The sequence below is a fragment of the Hemicordylus capensis genome, chromosome 6, assembly GCF_027244095.1.
Source record: "Hemicordylus capensis ecotype Gifberg chromosome 6, rHemCap1.1.pri, whole genome shotgun sequence".
NCBI classification, from domain to species: Eukaryota; Metazoa; Chordata; class Lepidosauria; order Squamata; family Cordylidae; genus Hemicordylus; species Hemicordylus capensis.
In genome coordinates, this window is record NC_069662.1 from 167,752,768 (window position 1) to 167,770,490 (window position 17,723).

General features: G+C 48.8%; 2 protein-coding genes across 8 annotated transcripts in view; one reads left to right on the plus strand and one right to left on the minus strand.

Annotated features, from left to right (window-relative positions):
* Window positions 1-11,264, plus strand: part of LOC128329604 (tubulin delta chain-like) — a 32,963-nt gene extending 21,699 nt beyond the window's left edge. For 3 of the 4 annotated variants that reach the window (XM_053261111.1, XM_053261112.1, XM_053261116.1), the window contains 5 exons: window positions 1,301-1,477; window positions 2,251-2,346; window positions 6,982-7,057; window positions 7,622-7,763; window positions 9,716-11,264. In XM_053261111.1, coding sequence (XP_053117086.1) covers window positions 1,301-1,477; window positions 2,251-2,346; window positions 6,982-7,057; window positions 7,622-7,763; window positions 9,716-9,948 — 724 coding nt within the window. In that variant the 3' untranslated portion in view covers window positions 9,949-11,264. Of the gene's footprint in view, window positions 1-1,300; window positions 1,478-2,250; window positions 2,347-6,981; window positions 7,058-7,621; window positions 7,764-8,377; window positions 8,715-9,715 lie in introns of those variants that run through there. The other variant, XM_053261113.1, reaches the window with a different exon arrangement.
* The window catches only part of KIF9 (kinesin family member 9), a 38,713-nt gene that overhangs the window by 2,949 nt on the left and 18,041 nt on the right, over window positions 1-17,723 (minus strand). For 3 of the 4 annotated variants that reach the window (XM_053261107.1, XM_053261104.1, XM_053261105.1), the window contains exons 18-20: window positions 16,862-17,041; window positions 15,812-15,927; window positions 13,389-13,493 (exon numbers count right to left, since the gene is read on the minus strand). In XM_053261107.1, the coding sequence (XP_053117082.1) occupies window positions 13,389-13,493; window positions 15,812-15,927; window positions 16,862-17,041 (401 nt within the window). Of the gene's footprint in view, window positions 1-11,181; window positions 11,436-13,388; window positions 13,494-15,811; window positions 15,928-16,861; window positions 17,042-17,723 lie in introns of those variants that run through there. The other variant, XM_053261108.1, reaches the window with a different exon arrangement.

A 17,723-nucleotide genomic window follows, 5' to 3' on the forward strand; every position in this document is an offset into this window, starting at 1 on the left:
CAACATCTGGGGACTCAAGGTTGTGAATCCTTGTCCTAAGGCAGTTGGAAAGATCTTGCTCTGGATCTTTTCAAGAAGCTAGATCTTGCATTGCTCGCCAAAGGGTCTCTTCAGTGTTAGCACCACCGTTGTGGAACTCTCTCAGCAGGGAAGCCCACCAAGCCATTGGGGTGTGGCTTTAGGCAGCACGTGAAGCCCCATCTCTTCCGCTGCCTCTTTCAGAATGGAACTCGGAGATAATATGCTCTTTTATTGAACTGATTTTCATCAAAATAAAAATGAAATATTTTCATGAAAATAAAACTGCTAATATTATAAAGCCCTTATACAAAACTATGGTGCGGCCACATTTGGAATACTGCATGCAGTTCTGGTCACCGTATCTTAAGGAGGACATTATAGAACTGGAGAAGGTGCAGAAGAGGGCAACCCAGATGATCAGGGGCCTGGAGCACCTTCCTTACAAGGCAAGGCTACAACACCTGGGAATTTTTGGTTTAGAAAAAAGATGACTGTGGAGAGACATGAGAGAGGTCTATAAAATTATGCGTGGTGTGGAGAGGGGGAAATTTCTCTCCCTCTCCCATCACACTAGAACCAGGGGTCATCCCATGAAATTGATTGCCAGGAAATCTAGGACCAGCAAACGGAAGTACTTTTTCACACAACACATAATCAACTTGTGGAATTCTCTGCCATGAGATGTGGTGACAGCCAACAGACTGGATGGCTTTAAGAGAGGCTTAGACAAATTCATGAAGGACAGGTCTATCAGTGGCTACTACCTGTAGTCAGAGGGCTATAAGCCACCTCCAGCCTCTGAGGCTGATGGAGGCTGATGATGGAAGTTATGGTCAACAACATCTTGGGATCCCTGTTAAAAGGAGCTCTGCTTAGAACCCTTGTCCCTGACATGCTAGCTGTCTATGTGCAGGGATTTTGTTTGTTTTTGCAGAGGTGCTCAGTCATGGGGGGGGGGCATCACTTGTGGTTTATCTCTGTTGCCTTTGCAGTAGGATCTTCAGTTGCAAGAGAGAAGCCGTAGGAGAGAGGGCATGCACATACCGCTTGCCTGTGGGTTCCCCAGAGGCATCTGGTAGACCACTGTATGAAGCAGGATGCTGGACAGATGGGCCCTGGGCCTGATCCAGCAGGGCTGTTCATATGTTCCTATCATGTCTTACTGTAAATAAGAGTTTTGTTTTTCGTCATATTGCATTAACAGTGGAAATAGGCAGTTAATAACTCTAAAAATAAATCCATCAGCAATTACAGCAGTTCTCTGCTTTGTGTCCACCAGGTATGCGGACGGCATCCTTCTGTTTCCCAATGATGAGGTTTTGAAGCAGGCTTCGGTCCTGCAGCGGAGGGATGCACCAGAAGCCTCCTCCCAGGTCTCCTCCTCAGCCATGAATGCGTACATCGCTTCCTGTCTGGCTGGGCTTCTCCATCCCCTCAAGCTTTTCACAACACAAAGGTGAGCCCAAGACAGGGGTGTGGAACTGGCACTTCCTTGTTCTCTGACAGTCAGCGATTCATATTTATTTATTTATGTATTTATCTATTTGATTTCTATACCACCCTTCCAAAAAATGGCTCAGGGCGGTTTACATCAATAGCTGCTTCAGTCAATGCTGCCTTCATGGTCTTAGCATTAAGGCCTGGTTCTCAAAGAGGCGCTTAACTTGTGTCTAGGCTGTACCAATTTAGACTGGGGGTGGGTGGGGTAGAGGGGCTCATGATTCAATGTCCCTGCAGATCAAAAGTAATCCCTGCACATAGAAAACTAGCATGTTAGGGAGAAGGCAAGGCTCAAAGGCAGGATGCCTCTGAGTAACAGTTGCAGGGGAGCAACAGCAGGAGAGAAGGCATGCCCTCAACTCTTGCTGTAGGCTTCTAGTGGCATCTGGTGGGCCACTGTGTGAAACAGGATGCTGGACTCGATGGGCCCTGGGCCCGATCCAGCAGGGCTGTTCTTATGTTCTTAAGTCTTATAACCAGCGTTGCCTGTTATAGGGATTTCCAGTTGTCATTGACTACAACTCCCATCATCCCTAGTGCAGTGGCCTTTGGCTGGGGATGATGGAAGTTATGGTCAACAAGACCTAGGAATCCCTGTTACAGGGAGCTCTGCTTAGAACCCTTGTCCCTGACATGCTGTCTATGTGCAGGGATTTTATCTCTTTGTTTTTGCAGAGGTGCTCAGTCGTGAGGGACATCACCTGTGGTTTATCTCTGTTGCCTTTGCAGTGGGATCAGCATGGGGATGGAACCCTGGGAGCTGCTGAGATCCGTCTGCCCTATGCCAGCCCTCAAATTCCTGCACACAGCTCAAGCCAGCATAAGGTAGGACCACTAGAAGCCTCCCCATCTGTCAGCTTTGCCTTGACCAGCAAGGGGGATTTGTGGCCCTCCAAGCCCCCCCTCCCAGTCTTTAGCCTGCAGATGTCTCTTAAACTGGAGTCTGACGGGGCGTTTCATGCCATAAGAGAACGCTTTCTTCTTCACGAATCCTGCCACCGATTTAGACCATCAGAGGAGGTCTGGTTGCAGTTGCCACTGGCTTGGTTGGTGGACATCCAAAACCGGGTCTTTTTTAGGGTTGCCCCAAGACTTTGGGACATGCTTCCTAACAGACTTAGAGCCCACCCTTCTCTGGATGTTTTTAAGAACAATCTGAAAATATACCTGTTTCATCAGGTGTTTCATTTATAGTTTTAGGGTTTCTATATTTTAAATAGTTTTAATTATTGTGTTTTAGATGGTAAACTGCCCAGAGATTTGCATATGAGGTGGTATAGAAATGTGTCCAATAAACAGTTCCCAGGCACTGTCCTGGCTGATCTCCAAGTATCATCATAAGCCAAAAGAAATGTGGTCCAGGCTGGTCTTGCTACCAGCTTGCAGGGATTCTGGGCCAGTTGCTTCCATGCAGAGCAAGCAAAGCCTCAGTGTGAAGCTGAAGGGGCTGAGAAGGTGGCCATGTGGCAGGACTGGAGGCCATTGCAGTGAAGGGATAAGGCGCTCCCCGCCTGTGATGCAAGCCAGAAATGTGCCAGGAACCCCGAACAGGCCTCTGTGGCGGGGCTTGTGTTACATCCAGGGAAGACGGGTCAAACAAAAGAGTCAGGTCAAGGGAGATGATTTGCCTGGGTCTGGCGATCCGGTGAAGGAGCAAGAGGGAGAAGCAGACCTTCCTCTTGAGGAAGCCCTCACCTTGCTAGGCACAGCACACAGCTCGCTCGCTCTCTCCCAGACTGCTCTGTTCTCAGGCCAGGGATGAAGGAGCTGAAGTGAAGGGATCAAGACATGCAGTCAGCCGCACAGGAGGGTAAACTCTCAGCAAAGCAAACTGAAGATGGCTGATGTTGACCTTTGCTTTGCACTTAGCTAGAATTAACTGTTGGCAAAAGGGAGAGTGGGTTAGCAAGAAGGCTAAAACAGAAGACACAAAATGTCAACCTGCATGGTTGGTAGGTGAGAAACGATGGCTTCCTTCATGTATGTGAATCTGAATAGTTTCTGGCTGCTAGCACACCCCAAGTCATTTTCGTTGGTCATCTGATTCCAAGATGAATCAGGTTAATTTGTGACAAACTGCAGAGCGAAATGCTTTACTTAAGCCAAGAGCTGCTGAAAATTCTGCTGTGGCCCAGACTGGATGAGCTCTTACTGGTTTATAGATACATGCTCCAAATTTCCAGGATGCATTCCCTTCAAGCTTTTTAGAAATTTGCCAAACTATAATGGGTCACAAGGTTGTGGACATTACCTCTCTCCTGGATGTAAAAACATAAGAACAGCCCTGCTGGATCAGGGGAAGACTGGCCTCTCTAGGGAAGACCAAGGCCCATCTAGTCCAGCATCCTGTTTCACACAGTGGCCCACCAGATGGGTCCGAGAAGCCCATAGGCAGAGGTGGGCATGCCCTCTCTCGTGCTGTTGCTCCCCTGCAACTGGTATTCAGAGGCATCCTGCCTTTGAGGCTGGAGGTGGCCTATAGCCCTCAGCTATGTTTTAATTGGCATGCTCTCTCTCTTGCTGTTGCTCCCTTGCAACTGGTATTTGGAGGCATCTTGCCTCTGAGGATGGAGGTGGCCTATAGCAGCCATTGAAAGAACTTGTCTCCATGAATTTATCTAGACCCTCCTTAAAGCCATCCAAGCTAGTATACATCACCACATCTCATCGCAGAGAATTCCATAGATTAATCATGCGCAGTGTGAAAAAGTTCATCCTTTTGTCGGCCCTAAATTTCCCGGTCATCAGTTTCATGGGAGGACCCCTGGTTGTCAGAGAGGGAGAAAAATTCCTCTGTCCACTCTCTCTGCTCCATGCATAGTTTTATACACCTCTTCTATCATGTCCCCCCGTAGTTGCCTGTTTTCCAAACTGAAAAGCCCCAGATGCTGTTGCAATCTTGCCTCATAAGGAAGGTGCTCCAGGCCCTTGATCATCTTGGCTGCCCTCTTCTGCACCTTCTCCAGTTCTCCAGTGTTCTTCTTAAGATACAGTGACGAGAACTGTATGCACTAGAGGAGAGCTGGTCTTCTGGTAGCAAGCATGACTTGTCCCCATAGCTAAGCAGGGTCTTCCCTGGTTGCAAATGAAAGGGAGACTTGATGTGTGAGCACTGCAAGAGATTCCCCTCAGGGGATGAAGCCACTCTGGGAAGAGCAGAAGGTTCCAAGTTCCCTCCCTGGCAGCATCTCCAAGAAAGGGCTGAGAGAGATTCCTGCCTGCAACCTTGGAGAAGCTGCTGCCAGTCTGTGAAGACAATACTGAGCTAGATAGACCAGTCGTCTGACTCAGTATATGGCAGCTTCCTAGGTTCCTATGTTCCAGTAGAAGTGTGGCTGAGCACCACAGTGACCCATCCCATCCTGACCAGTGTGGCCCAGAAACTCTTGCCTCCCCGGCTGAGGTTTTTTTAGACCAGTTGTGGCAGGGGTGGGTGGATGGATTGGTTGTTCAGAGTTTTGAGTGCTCCTCCTTTATTGTGGAAAGCATTTTATCGTTTCCAGTGGCTGACATGGTGGGCACCTGCAAAAGAGTGTTGCATTTGAGCCAGGATGTGGCACAGGCAAGTTCCACTAAAACTGGAGCTTGTTTTCCTGGCCGGCATTGTGGACTTGTTCAAGGCAAGATGCTTGCGTTCGCAGAGCCTGCATCATGCCTCATCTTCTACAGGGAACGTTCGTGCACGAGTGCTATAGCACAAGAGCACAGTTCTTTCGCGCAACTATGCAGTCTTCTTGCCCTTGTGCAACTTCGTTCGTTGTGTAAGCACTCCAATAGTCAGGATGTCAGCCAGTTACTTGATTTTATTGTTTTAATTTGATTGTTAGCCACCATGCTTTTTGTTCATTCATATATATTTTACATGCATCTCCTGCTTTTCCATCAAGGAGCCCAGAATGCTGTACATGGTGCAGAGCAGTTATACAGAGGAGAGCTGGTCTTGTGGGTAGAAAGCATGAATTGTCCCCTTTGCTAAGCGTGTTTGCTAGTCTGCCCTGGTTTGCATTTGAATGGGAGACTATATGTGAGCACTGCAAGATATTCCCCTCATGGGGTGGAGCTGCTCTGGGAAGAGCAGAAGGTTCCAAGTTCCCTCCCTGGCTTCTCCAAGATAGGACAAGATTTTTTTTTTTAATAGGACAAGATTTTTTTTTAATTGAACCAACAAACTACCAAAGCATACAGTACGTTGCCAAAGCACAATTATATACAAAGTGGTTGTTTGTTTGTACATCATATATCTACAGATTTACAAACAAGGATTTGGTAACCCACAGGGTTATAAAGTATATGCAGGTAGTACTGTAACTCGGGGGTGGGGGATTTCAAGGCACATCAGGTAATGGGGGGGGGGTTTACGTCCGACGTCCATTTCTACAATTTGTCCTATTGCTGTTTAGAAGAGATACTCTTGTCTTTTTGCACATAACCATACAAACTTTTCCAGAAGAGATTTACTGTCTCATCTGCGTGAACCTCTTGGTTGCGTCTTCCCTCCCTATTCCTATGCAGGAGCATTGCATGAATGACATACAGGTTTACTAACCTGATTACGAGAAGGGGAACGTTCCAGTTCCCTAGTATGAGGGCACCCGTTCCGTCCCGTTTCCTTGAAGGTTTCTTTCTGGGACCTCGAAAAGAGGTTCTATCGCTCAAACCTGAGGTTAGTTCTTCCCAAGTCTGTTTTTCCAAATCAGGCCACTCTAACAGCTTGTTTACTCCCTGCCACACTCTTTTGGTTACCACACACTCTTTTAAGAAATGTGAGTAGGTTTCCCTGAATGTTTTACCTAGCTCACAAGCTTTCTGTTTGCAGGTGATTTTAGGGCACTCTTGCTGGTCCTCTGGGAGCCATGGCTTAGCCACATTAAGTGTCAGTACTTGGCGGTATAACCGCCACCGATAGAGCTGAGAGAGATTCCTGCCTGCAGCCATGGAGAAGCTGCTGACAGTCTGTGACGACAATACTGAGCTAGATAGACCAATGGTCTGACTCAGTATATGGCAGTTTCCTATGTTCCTCAGTTCCCTTCCTAGCATCTCTAAATAGTGCTAAGAGAAACTCCTGCCTGTAACTTGGGGAAGCCGCTGCCAGTCTGGGTAGACAATACTGAGCTAGATGGACCAATGGCCTGGCTCGGTGTATGGCAGCTTCCTATGTCCCTGTGGTTATGTGTATCCTCACAACAACCCTGTGAGGTAGGCTAGGCTTAGAGAGTAGTGATTGGCCCAAAGACATCCAGTGAGTTTCGTGGGTTGAACAGTGATTTGAACTCGGGTCTCTCTAGTCCTAGTCCAACACTCTAATCAGTACACCACACTGCTTCCCCCCCCTTTGGAAAAGCAGGATGTAAAGCTTGAAAATAAACGAATGTCTGCCTGCTATAAGCACAGTCCTAGCTGAAACCTGTCTTTGAGGCGGTATCTATGGGATAACTGGGGTTTGCTCTTCATTGCTAGGGGAACGGTGTTTTGGGACAGCTTGGCATCTTCTGTGGTGCAGCCAGTGCCCCGGCAGTCTCTGGCTGGAAAGCCTGTATCCTTCCGCTGCAGCAAAGGCATTGTCCCTTCTCTTGGTGGGGTCTGGAAATGGCTTCTGGGTACTTGCCTGTAGAGCTCGGGCTGCAGGGGGGAGGCAGCAGTTGGGCCAAGTGGCACAGACACAGGTAAGAAGGACTCTCAGAGCAGAAAGCAGGAAGCTCCTGGAATGCATTGGAAGGTGGGATTCAGTGGTTACAACTAGCAGTAGCAAAGCACAGAAATGGAGAGGAAAGGTAAGAAATGGGAGACTAGGACATGGAGAATTATTTAAAGATCTGAGAGACTGACTGACTCTTATAGAGACTAGGGTGAGGTGAGAAGAGGAAGCCAATATCTGGAACTCACAAGACAATGCTTCGCGAAAGCCTTCTAGAGATGAGGCCAGATTCCCACCACATCCCCTTTTATTTGAGCACCGACTGAGTTAATGCAGGACGTCTCGACCTTGGGGCCCCTCCAGATGATGATGTTGCATTTCTGGGGAAGGCAGAGCTGGGGGTGGGGAATGAGAGCTGGTCCAACTTCCTTGAGTGTGGCTCCTTAGCCAGTTGGCCGACAGCATCACAGCACAGCTTTGCTTGCTGTGGCTCGCAGTCCCCAGGAAGACGCCTTTCTCTTGAACTCCAGTTCGGTGCTGAAGAAGCTGAAGCAGGCCTACCGCTGTGTGCCATGGAACCCGTGCCCTGTCACTTTCTGGACAGGTCAGTTCTTGCTTTGTCACAGGAGGGTGAGCTCCGTCTGAGCCGGTCTCTGCGTTAAGACATGCTGCAGGTCAGACACCGGGCCAACTTCTCTCCTACCTTTGGCATGCTTAACCTTCGTGGACTGGGATGCCACAAAGTGTGCAGATAGAAAGGTCTTCCCAACTTTTAACTTGAATCTGTGTTCTTGTTTTATACCCATTGCTTCTAATTCTTATTTATTTATTTATTACATTTTATATTCTGCTCTTCCTCCAAGGAGCCCAGAGCGGTGTACTACATACTTGTAAAGTATATTCTCTATAATATTATATTATATTCTGTCATCACTGTATACAGAGTTCCTAATGGTTACCCCTCTTGGGTATCCTTTTAAAAATAGGAAATCTATTAGCCTATCTCTCCGTGTCCTTCTGTCTCAGCTAACTTCACCCAACTCCTTCAGTCTTTCTTCTAACCCAAACTATTTGCCCGTGATCTTTTAGCATCCTGTTAGCTTATCTCTCAGTCAGAGTTTGGCGAAAGGTAAATTGGGAACTTTGGTGACTTAACAACAGCCACAACAAAGAGGATTTCCTGCATATTCAGCTTAATCTGTAATAATTCAAATGTAGATTTGTATTTGTACATGCAGGGCCATCTCAATGAATGGGTCAGCATGGACACAGCAGGTAAGTTGGCTCTGCTCTGTGGGTCACCCCTCTCCTCAGAGGCTCTTTTCCAGAAAATTGCAAAAGTTTTCCAATGCCCTAAATTGATTATTACAGTGTTGGCATATTTGACTTGTAGATTTAGCAAACAAAACTAAAAAGGTACTCCATGTTAATTTCATGTGCCATATAAATATCTCAGAACCTTTCCTAATAGCCACAAGTATTTGAACATAAATATTTGATTAGGGGAAAATGCAATAAAACATTGTAATATGGTTTAAATGTAACATTCAAACAAATTCAAAGTTTTATGTGGAAATCATTTTTATTGGAATGCTTATGAAAGTTCACACAAAACAGTATATAATAACATGCACTTCTTTGACTTGTTTAAATGTTAAGAAGAAAAATGAAGGCACTAAAAATTGTTGCTGATGGAGTAAATATAGCAGGCCCACAAGTTGTGGGTGGCAATGCTGCTGCCCCCCATTCATGGACTTGGACAGAGTTTATCTCTCGCTCCCCAAGGGCATGTGGGGGGCACCTTCCATTTCACTGCTGGTAGAAGTGCTTTAAGCTCCTCCCAGGCTGAGCAGATCCGATTTGGGGCTGCTTGAGCCACATTTGAATCTATGGGCAAGGGGGACTTTTCACACTTCATCCTCTTCACTAGCTGTGCTTGGATCTCTCACACTCACACCCCTGATTAATTACAATTGAAACTGCCCAGTTCACCAGATACCATGTTAGGAACATAGGAAACTGCCATATACTGAGTCAGACCGTTGGCCTATCTAGCTCAGTATTGTCTTCACAGACTGGCAGCAGCTTCTCCAAGGATGCAGGCAGGAATCTCTCTCAGCCCTGTCTTGGAGAATCCAGGGAGGGAACTTGAAACCTTCTGTTCTTCCCAGAGCGGCTCCATCCCCTGAGGGGAATCTCTTGCAGTGCTCACACATCAAGTCTCCCATTCATATGCAACCAGGGCAGACCCTGCTTAGCTATGGGGACAAGTCAGGCTTCCGACCACAAGACCAGCTCTCCATCTTGATATCCATTCACCACACTGCATTCTTCACAAAAGTATCCTTAGAAATGGAAAAGGTCCTATGGAAAAATATAGCAGTGGAACATTTTCTGGAAAACGGCTGTTTGCAGATCTGACCTGCAGGATACTCTCTTGAGTGAGTGTCCCAGACCCCCTCTGATTCTGAGAGAGGGGGCACCTTTCAGGCATTCCTCTTCTTGCCTGGACAGACCCGTCCTAGTGTCAACAGAGCCTCTTGGTCCTTCCTGCAGACTCGGCCAGCCCCGTGACTCCAAGCTGCCACAGCCATTCCTTGACAGTCTGCGCCAACCACAGCAGCGCGGCTGACCTTCTCCAGAGGGTGGCGCAGCAGACGCGAACCATGTATGCCAGCCGGGCCTTCCTGCACTGGTACTGGAGGCACGGCTGTGAGGACGGGGATTTCGAGCAGGGCTTGGAGACTCTCTGCTCGGTTGTCGAGGACTACCACCATCTTGGGGACTGATGCGGATGGGCCCTCAGGCGGCACCTTCCTGACCTTTCTCAGGAGTGCTCCTAGGAGGACCTCCTCAAAGAAATCCTGCACGGATCATGGCACGGGTGAGCCACACGGACACTGAACAGCGGAGCTCTTCTCAAACCTCCTTACAATGAAATAGCTTCACCACACAAATATTTTTGGATTTATTCCCACCAGGGGACTTCTAAGGCAGGAGGGGGGTCACCTATATGAGCTGTGAACAGGATTGATACTTTTCTTAGCAGGAAACCTTTAGCATAAGGGTGGGTCAGGGACTGGTGGACCACATCTAGCCCTCCATGGCAGAGGTTCTCGAACTTGGGTCACCAGATGTTGATGGACTACAACGCCCATCAGCCCCAGCCCCAATGGCCAAAGGCCGTTATAGTCCAGTAACATCTGGGGATCCAACTGTGATATCCCCTGCTCTATGAGATCAATCCAGCTGACCAGCAACATCTGGGACCCAAGTCTGAGAGCCTATGGCATAGAAGCATCCCCAGGAGGATATGCCAAAACCACATTTCCCCACAAGGAAGGTTGGCTTCAGTCTTCATGCTGGGGGGAGGCTGGAGCCCCTCTCCCCCAGCCAGTGTCTAGATGGAAGATTTGTCTTCAGGTGCTCTGGTAAGCATGCAGGGGTCTATGCCTGACCCGGGGAGATGAGGTGGGCAGTGCCAACTTGTCTTCAAGACCAATCACTCCCACATACAATCAGTTTATTACAGCAGGACAAGGCGGTGAACACAGGGCAAGCAGGGGGCTAGTTTCAGTTTAGAAGAATCTGTCCCATTTGCCAGTTTTCAAAGTGTCACACCGACCAGCCCCTTCCCACTGGGTAGTTCTGGATTTGTTTCAATTATCTGTGAAAGCACCTAAATGAAGGCGACCACCAACAGGGATTCCCAGATGTTGCTGACTACAACTCCCAGTATCCCCAGCTATAATGGCTTTTGCTTGGGGATTCTGGGAGTTGTAGTCAATAGCATCTGGGAATCCATTAGGGAGAACACTGGTGACCACCATCTGATTATCCCTTTGTGAAGAGGATCAGGTGGGCCACAACAGCCCCTTTCCCCTCCCTCTCTTCCACCTATCTGGATTTTGTGGACGGGACGCATCAACTTCCTCCCCCACTTTTAGTAACCTCTGTTTTACCTTACCACCCAATTACCTATCTCTGTTAATACCATTTGGTGAAATGAGGCTTGTACAGCGTTTCGGCAACAATAATACCACGTATCCCCAGATATTTATTTTTCTGTGGTTCTCTCCTGTAAATAAATGTATTTTGAACTGCATTTTAGGGCCTGCCTGTCTAAGTTGCCTCTGTCACAAAGGAGGCAGGAATCGTTCTGGCTCTGCTACACACGGTCAAGCATAGATGGGGGCTAGTTCTTCACTGAGGTCTGGATGGAGCCGGGCTTCTTCCTCATTTGCTCCAGGGCAGTCATGGCTCTAGCGTACTTGTGCTTTTAAAGAGGAAAAAAGGAGAGCTGGTGGTTATTCCTGGGGCCGTGTTCTTCAAGAGGCATCACTGTTTCACAAACCCCTACTTGCAGAAGAACATCCCTCCAGGATACTATCTCCATATTTCAGGGGAGGCCAAAAAGGAGAGAGAGAGAGAGAGAGAGAGAAGGCCAGAAAGTAAGAGGAATGGAAGATCTTTTGTTAAGTGCCCAGCTTCTTAGCTGCAGAGAAAAAAATCTTAAAATGTTGAGCTCATCGTTAGTGGGTCCTTCAAAGTGCAGAATTTCCCCCACTACAGACCCCAATTCTTTTCTTCCTGTCCCTTTGAGTCTCAACTTTCCTAATCCTTACCCCAACCCCTTTTAAAAAAATGGGTCTTCTGCAATTGTCAAGGTACTTTTCATTTGGGTCCAACCAATAGTTCAAAGGTCTGTGTGTTTTCAAGTTTCACAGATCTCTTCATTAGGCAAAGTGAATATTCAGAGGACAGAAATACAGAATCAACTCTCCTATGTCAATTTTACGAACAAAAAGGTTGACATGGCTGCTTATGGGTTTCCAAAACTGGATTTGACATAGAATTGTTGTATACATGTCCTATTGTTCATTATTATTGCACAAGCAAAGTATTATCCCCACTTCCTGCACAGGAAGAGCCGGGCTGGCCAGGGCTTCACCCAAATGTGGTCCATCCAAAATACCGTTGGGCTGACGAAGGGAAGCAGCTCTGGCCAGCCAGGCTGCTCCTGTGCAGGGAGTGTGGGTAGGACGCCGGGCCTCCGTGGTTGCTCTCCCGGAAGAGGAGGGTGAGTTTGGTGTGGCAGACGCAACAAACCACGACAAGTATCTATATGCCGCTTTTCAGCAAAAGTTCTCAAGCAAAAGTTTACAGAGAAATAAATAAATATTGTTGAAATTCTGTTGATGTCCCTAGTCCATAATTTGAGAGCCAGCAACAACCTCCCACCTCTGGAGCAGTCACAGAAGCCTTCGTTTGCAGACATAAATCAAAACACAAACACAACCTAAAATGGACATCCAAGATTCTGTTCAAGCCCAATGTTCAATTCAGCCAGATGAAGAAGAGTTATGTGAGATTTGAAAGCTTGAACAGTTTAAACTCCTGGGTGGCTTCCAGTCAAGTGACACAGTTTTGCTGATTTGGTATGTCTTTCTGGGAGGCTAATAATAATAATAATAATAATAATAATTACTACTACTACTACTACTACATTTATGTCCTGCTCTCCCTCCAAGGAGCCCAGAGTGGTGTACTACGTACTTGAGTTTCTCTTTCACAACAACCCTGTGAAGTAGGTTAGGCTGAGAGAGAAGTGACTGGCCCAGAGTCACCCAGCAAGTCTCATGGCTGAATGGGGATTTGAACTCAGGTCTCCCCGGTCCTAGTCCAGCACTCTAACCACTACACCACGCTGGCTCGCAAATACAGCCACCTTGATCGGCAGGAGTCAGCACAGAACTGCAGCTCCATTTCCTCTGGCCGTACGAAAGTCCGGCCAAAACACACCGGGAGGGCCCGGCTGGATCAGACCAAAGGCCAGAAGCAGCTCGTCTTCATGAGCCGGGGCCGCCAATGAGGCACAGCTGCCTCTGCTTCCCTGCCGCCCTGGTGGCTCTGCTCTCGCCCATCCCACCCTGGTGTTAACAAGAGCCACCTTGCCTGCAGGCAAGTTAATGCCAGGGTGGGATGGGATGGGAAAGAGGAGCCACTGGAGCAGCAGGGGACCAGAGGCAGCTGCACCTCATCTGCCACCTCCCTGGCTTGTTAGGAGAAGCTGCTACTGCCAAAGGCTCATCTGTCCGAGTCCAGCAGTGGCCACCTGGATGGCAACCTTGGAGGCAGAGCCCGGAAGGGATGGCCGTTCCTTGCTTGTTTCCGCACCAGCAGCTGGTGTAAATGGACAGGCATCCACCGGAGGATGGTTTTACACTACCTTGCGGTCCGTCTTTGCTTTGGCATTGTAGAAAGAGACAGAAGCCGGGCAGAACGGCAGCACTTCTTCTTGCATCCGGTCAAACATCTCCTGTTCATCTTCATCCTGGGAAGAAGCGGAGGACGGAATAAAAAAGCATGTATGAGCTGCAGAGGTGCCAGGGAGACCTCAGGGCTGAAGTGATGGGGCTGGTGCCTGCATCAGTGCGCAGAGCAATCCAGGCCTCCGGGGCGTGGACAGTGGTGTTCAGGCCTGGCCAGTGCCCCTGCTGGGGTTCTGCAACCCAGGGACTGACACAATGCCTGCAGGTGCTAGCCAGGACTCCAGAGGCCTCCCTGTTGGAGAGTTCTTGGTAGCCAGGTGGCCTACCCCTGGCTCTAGAGCAGGGTTTCTTAACCGTGCCACCCCAGATGTTGTTGGACTACAACTCCCATCACCCTCAGCCACAAAGGCCATGTCTGGGGATGATGGGAGTTGTAGTCCAACAACATCTGGGGGCCCAAGGTTAAGAAACCCTGCTCTAGAGCAGGGCTACATAACATCAGCCCTCCTGTAGATGTTGGGCTACAACTCCCATCATCCCTAACTATTGGCCACTGTGGCTGGGGTTGATGGCAGTCCAAAAACAGCTGGAGGGCGGAGGTTGTGCAGCCCTGCTCTAGAGCAGGGGTTCTCAACGTTGGGTCCCCAGATGTTATTGGACTTCAGCTCCCATAATCCCCAGCCCCAGTGGCCTTTGGTTGGGGATTATGGGAGTTGAAGTCCAAGAACATCTGGGGACCCAACACTGAGAATCCCTGCTCTAGAGCATCTTGAGATCTCTGACCCCAAAGGAGAAAGAGGCACAGCGAAGCATAGGGAAGACTGAAGTCAACCCCAAGCCTGTGAAGGGAATAAAGTGGGGTCCTGTGAGGGGAAAGCCCTCTCCGCTGCCCTCTCGTAAATTATGGTGAGCCCTGCAGCATGTTCCTCTCTCTCTCTTCTTCTGCCTCCCCAGGCGCACACATGTCTTCCCTGGGAGACCACAGGGGGCCCTGCAGGAGACACTGGGGGCTCGTCTCTTAGCCTGTAGCTATTTATTAGCTACCACAACAGATCAGCTCTTAAGCACCAACAGCTGATCAAAGGGCCATCTGTTCATTTTACACATATATTTCTGCTCATTATATCTTTCTGTAATAATAAAGGTGGCTAATACTTAGGAACATAGGAAGCTGCCATATACTGAGTCAGACCATAGGTCCATCTCGCTCAGTATTGTCGTCACAGACTGGCAACGGCTTCTCCAAGGTTGCAGGCAGGAATCTCTCTCAGCCCTGTCTTGGAGATGCTGCCAGGGAGGGAACTTGGAGCCTAGATGCTCTTTCCAGGGCGGCTCCATCCCCTGAGGGGAATATCTTCCAGTGCTCACACTGCTAGTCTCCCATTCATATGCAACCAGGGCAGACCCTGCTTAGCTTAAGGGGACAAGTCATGCTTGCTACCACAAGACCAGCTCTCTTCCCTGTCAATACTCAACAACACAGGATAGACCAATTAAAAAACAAAACCGAAACAGGCATCAAAATGGCACCAGACAGATCTTAATTTTAAAAACACATCCAAAAATCCCCACTAAGTTGTTAGAAGATAAAAGAGGAGCAATACGGGGCCTCTCTTGGGAGGTTATTGTGGATACTGGACCCCACAAGAGAACAGGACCTGTCCCTTGGGCCCACTCTGACAGGGGAGGGACTCGGAGGGCAGGGCCTGAGAGATGGACAGTGGTGTGTCTGCTCACCACACAGCAACGTTCCCTGTGACAGGGATTCCCAGAGGCTGTTTGAGGGCAACTCCCAAAAGCCTTTGGCCTTTGCAGCTGGGGTTTATGGGAGTTGCAGTCAACAACATCTGGGAATCCCCATTACAGGGAACGCTGCTACAGAAGTCCTCAGCTTTGGCTTCCCAGATGGACTACAACTCGCATCATCCACAATGGAATTTGGCCATAGTGGCTAGGGATGATGGGACATAGGAAGCGGCCATATACTGAGTCAGGCCATTGGTCTATCTAGCTCAGTATTGTCTGCACAGACTGGCAGTGGCTTCTCCAAGGTTCCAGGCAGGAATCTCTCTCAGCCCTATTTTGGAGATGCTGCCAGGGAGGGAACTTGGAACCTCAATGCTCTTCCCAGAGCGGCTCCATCCCCTGAGGGGAATATCTTCCAGTGCTTACATATCTAGTCTCCCATTCAAATTCAACCAGGGTGGACCCTGCTTAGCTAAGGGGACAAGTTATGCTTGTTCCCACAAGACCAGCTCTCCTTTGTCCTCTGACCTGAGTCTAACCGCACTGGAGACCCAAGGCTGAGAACCCCTAGCTTAGCAGCCGATTGACCCCTTCAGGGACTACAAATTCCTGTGCCCCTCGTGGCCCTGCTTACCAGAGTCAGGACTCTGTTAATTGGAATCATGCCAGGCCTTATGGCTCCTCCGGGCTTCAGGGCCTCCTGGATTTCCTCTGGGATGAGGAAGGACTCTTTGTACCAGATCTCGAATTCTGAAAGGCAAGTGAAGAGGGCCGGAGACGTATGTGTCTACAACAGCTGGGCATTTCACTTGCCCAGGTCAGAGAAGGCTGCAAAGCAGAGCCAGCACTCAAACGGGGTTGCCAAGGCTGACAGCACTGTGATTCTGAAACAAAAGCATTTCTTAGATATTCCCGGTGGGTTAGGCCAGGCAGGAGGAACATCTAATCCCAGCGTTGACATATTAGATCAGGGATTCTCAAACTTGGGTCCTCAGGTGTTATTAGACTTCAGCTCCCATAATCCCCAGCCTCAGTGGCCTTTGGTTGGGGATTATGGGAGTTGAAGTCCAATAACACCTGAGGACCCAAGTTTGAGAATCACTGCATTAGATGAAGTTCTTCACACCCATTAGCAGCTGGGTCTCTTTACTGCACAGGTTCTAGAGCTCTGAATCACCCTGAAACCAAGACAGACAGATATTCCAGCCTCCCCAGGCACAATTCCAACCTATCAAAGGGTCGCTTTCCAGGTGTCTCTTGTTCTTCTCAACCCAAGCAGTCCCAAATCTCTCCCTTTCCCTTTGATTAAGCTGTGTCTTTTTGTCCCTTCCTTTGACACAGAGGGATGCAAGCCAAGGGAACAGGGCCCTTTGAACTTCAAGAGCCAGAGATGGTCATGGAGTTACTGCTGAGGGACCACCACCCATGCAAACAAGATTGAGTGCAGGAGCCCACCAGCACTCTGCATGGTCCTCTAGTTCAGAGCTGAAGTTTGCATGACCACCTGCCCTATGGATTCCATGTTGTATAGCCATGCAACAAAGCCACCCCCAGGCAGGCTGGTCCAAATCGGGCCAGGTGCCAATGCAGGCACACACAAGACTAGCCCGTGCGCAGGAGATCAGAAGCCTCTGTCCTGTTCCAAGCCTCTGCCAGGCCTTGGTATGCCCACGGCTGGCCATACCTGTGACAAGCCTGTTGCGGCACTGGTCCACCAGGTGCTGGCAGTACTGGACTTCAGAGCGGAGGTCTCGTAACTCGTTGAAATCTGCATGGTACTGCTTCTTCTGGTCCTTCAGCTTCATGATCAGCAGGAATTCTTCTTCATCAATGATGATCTGTCCTTCCTCATTCAGGTATTCTCCTACGTGGCCCAAGAACAGGACAAAGGTTTAGGGAAAGTTTCAGAACAGCAGACTCCAATCAAGTGATCACACTGATGAAGGAGCATCTGAGGCTAAAATCACACGTAAATTTTCAAGTGCCTTCGATGCTCACTTGGAAATTTTCCCAAGCTTCAGTTAACGTGCATTATCATAATTCACCAGCTTTCCCTGCTGCAAATGTCCCTCCTCTATCTAGTGTGAGAAAAGACTCCTCCACTTGCTTACTCATGATGCTAACTCACACTGCCCTGAAAATGGACTCAGAGGCACTTTTATCAAAATGTGGTTGGTGCCGATGGGGTGGATTACGTGCAGCCAGCCTTTCTGCATTGCCTGCCCACCCATCTCATTGGCTTTTCCTTCGCACGTCCCTTCCCCAGTGAAAATGACAAAACCAGGCGAAATCCCTGTCAATTAACAAGCTCATTCTTTCTCTGGCTGGTGAAACTGACATGGTCAAATGAAACTGTTGTCACTTTCAGATCAACATTGTCAGCCTCTTTCTCTGTGAAACTGAAATGGTCAGGAAGTCTGGGCATGTTCACCATGCACATCTCTAAACTCTGGCGAAACAGACCACATGCGATGAAAGAAACCTTGTCTATTTCATCAGCATGCAACTCAATATCTCTTGAAACAGATGTGGGTGGGAGGGAACCT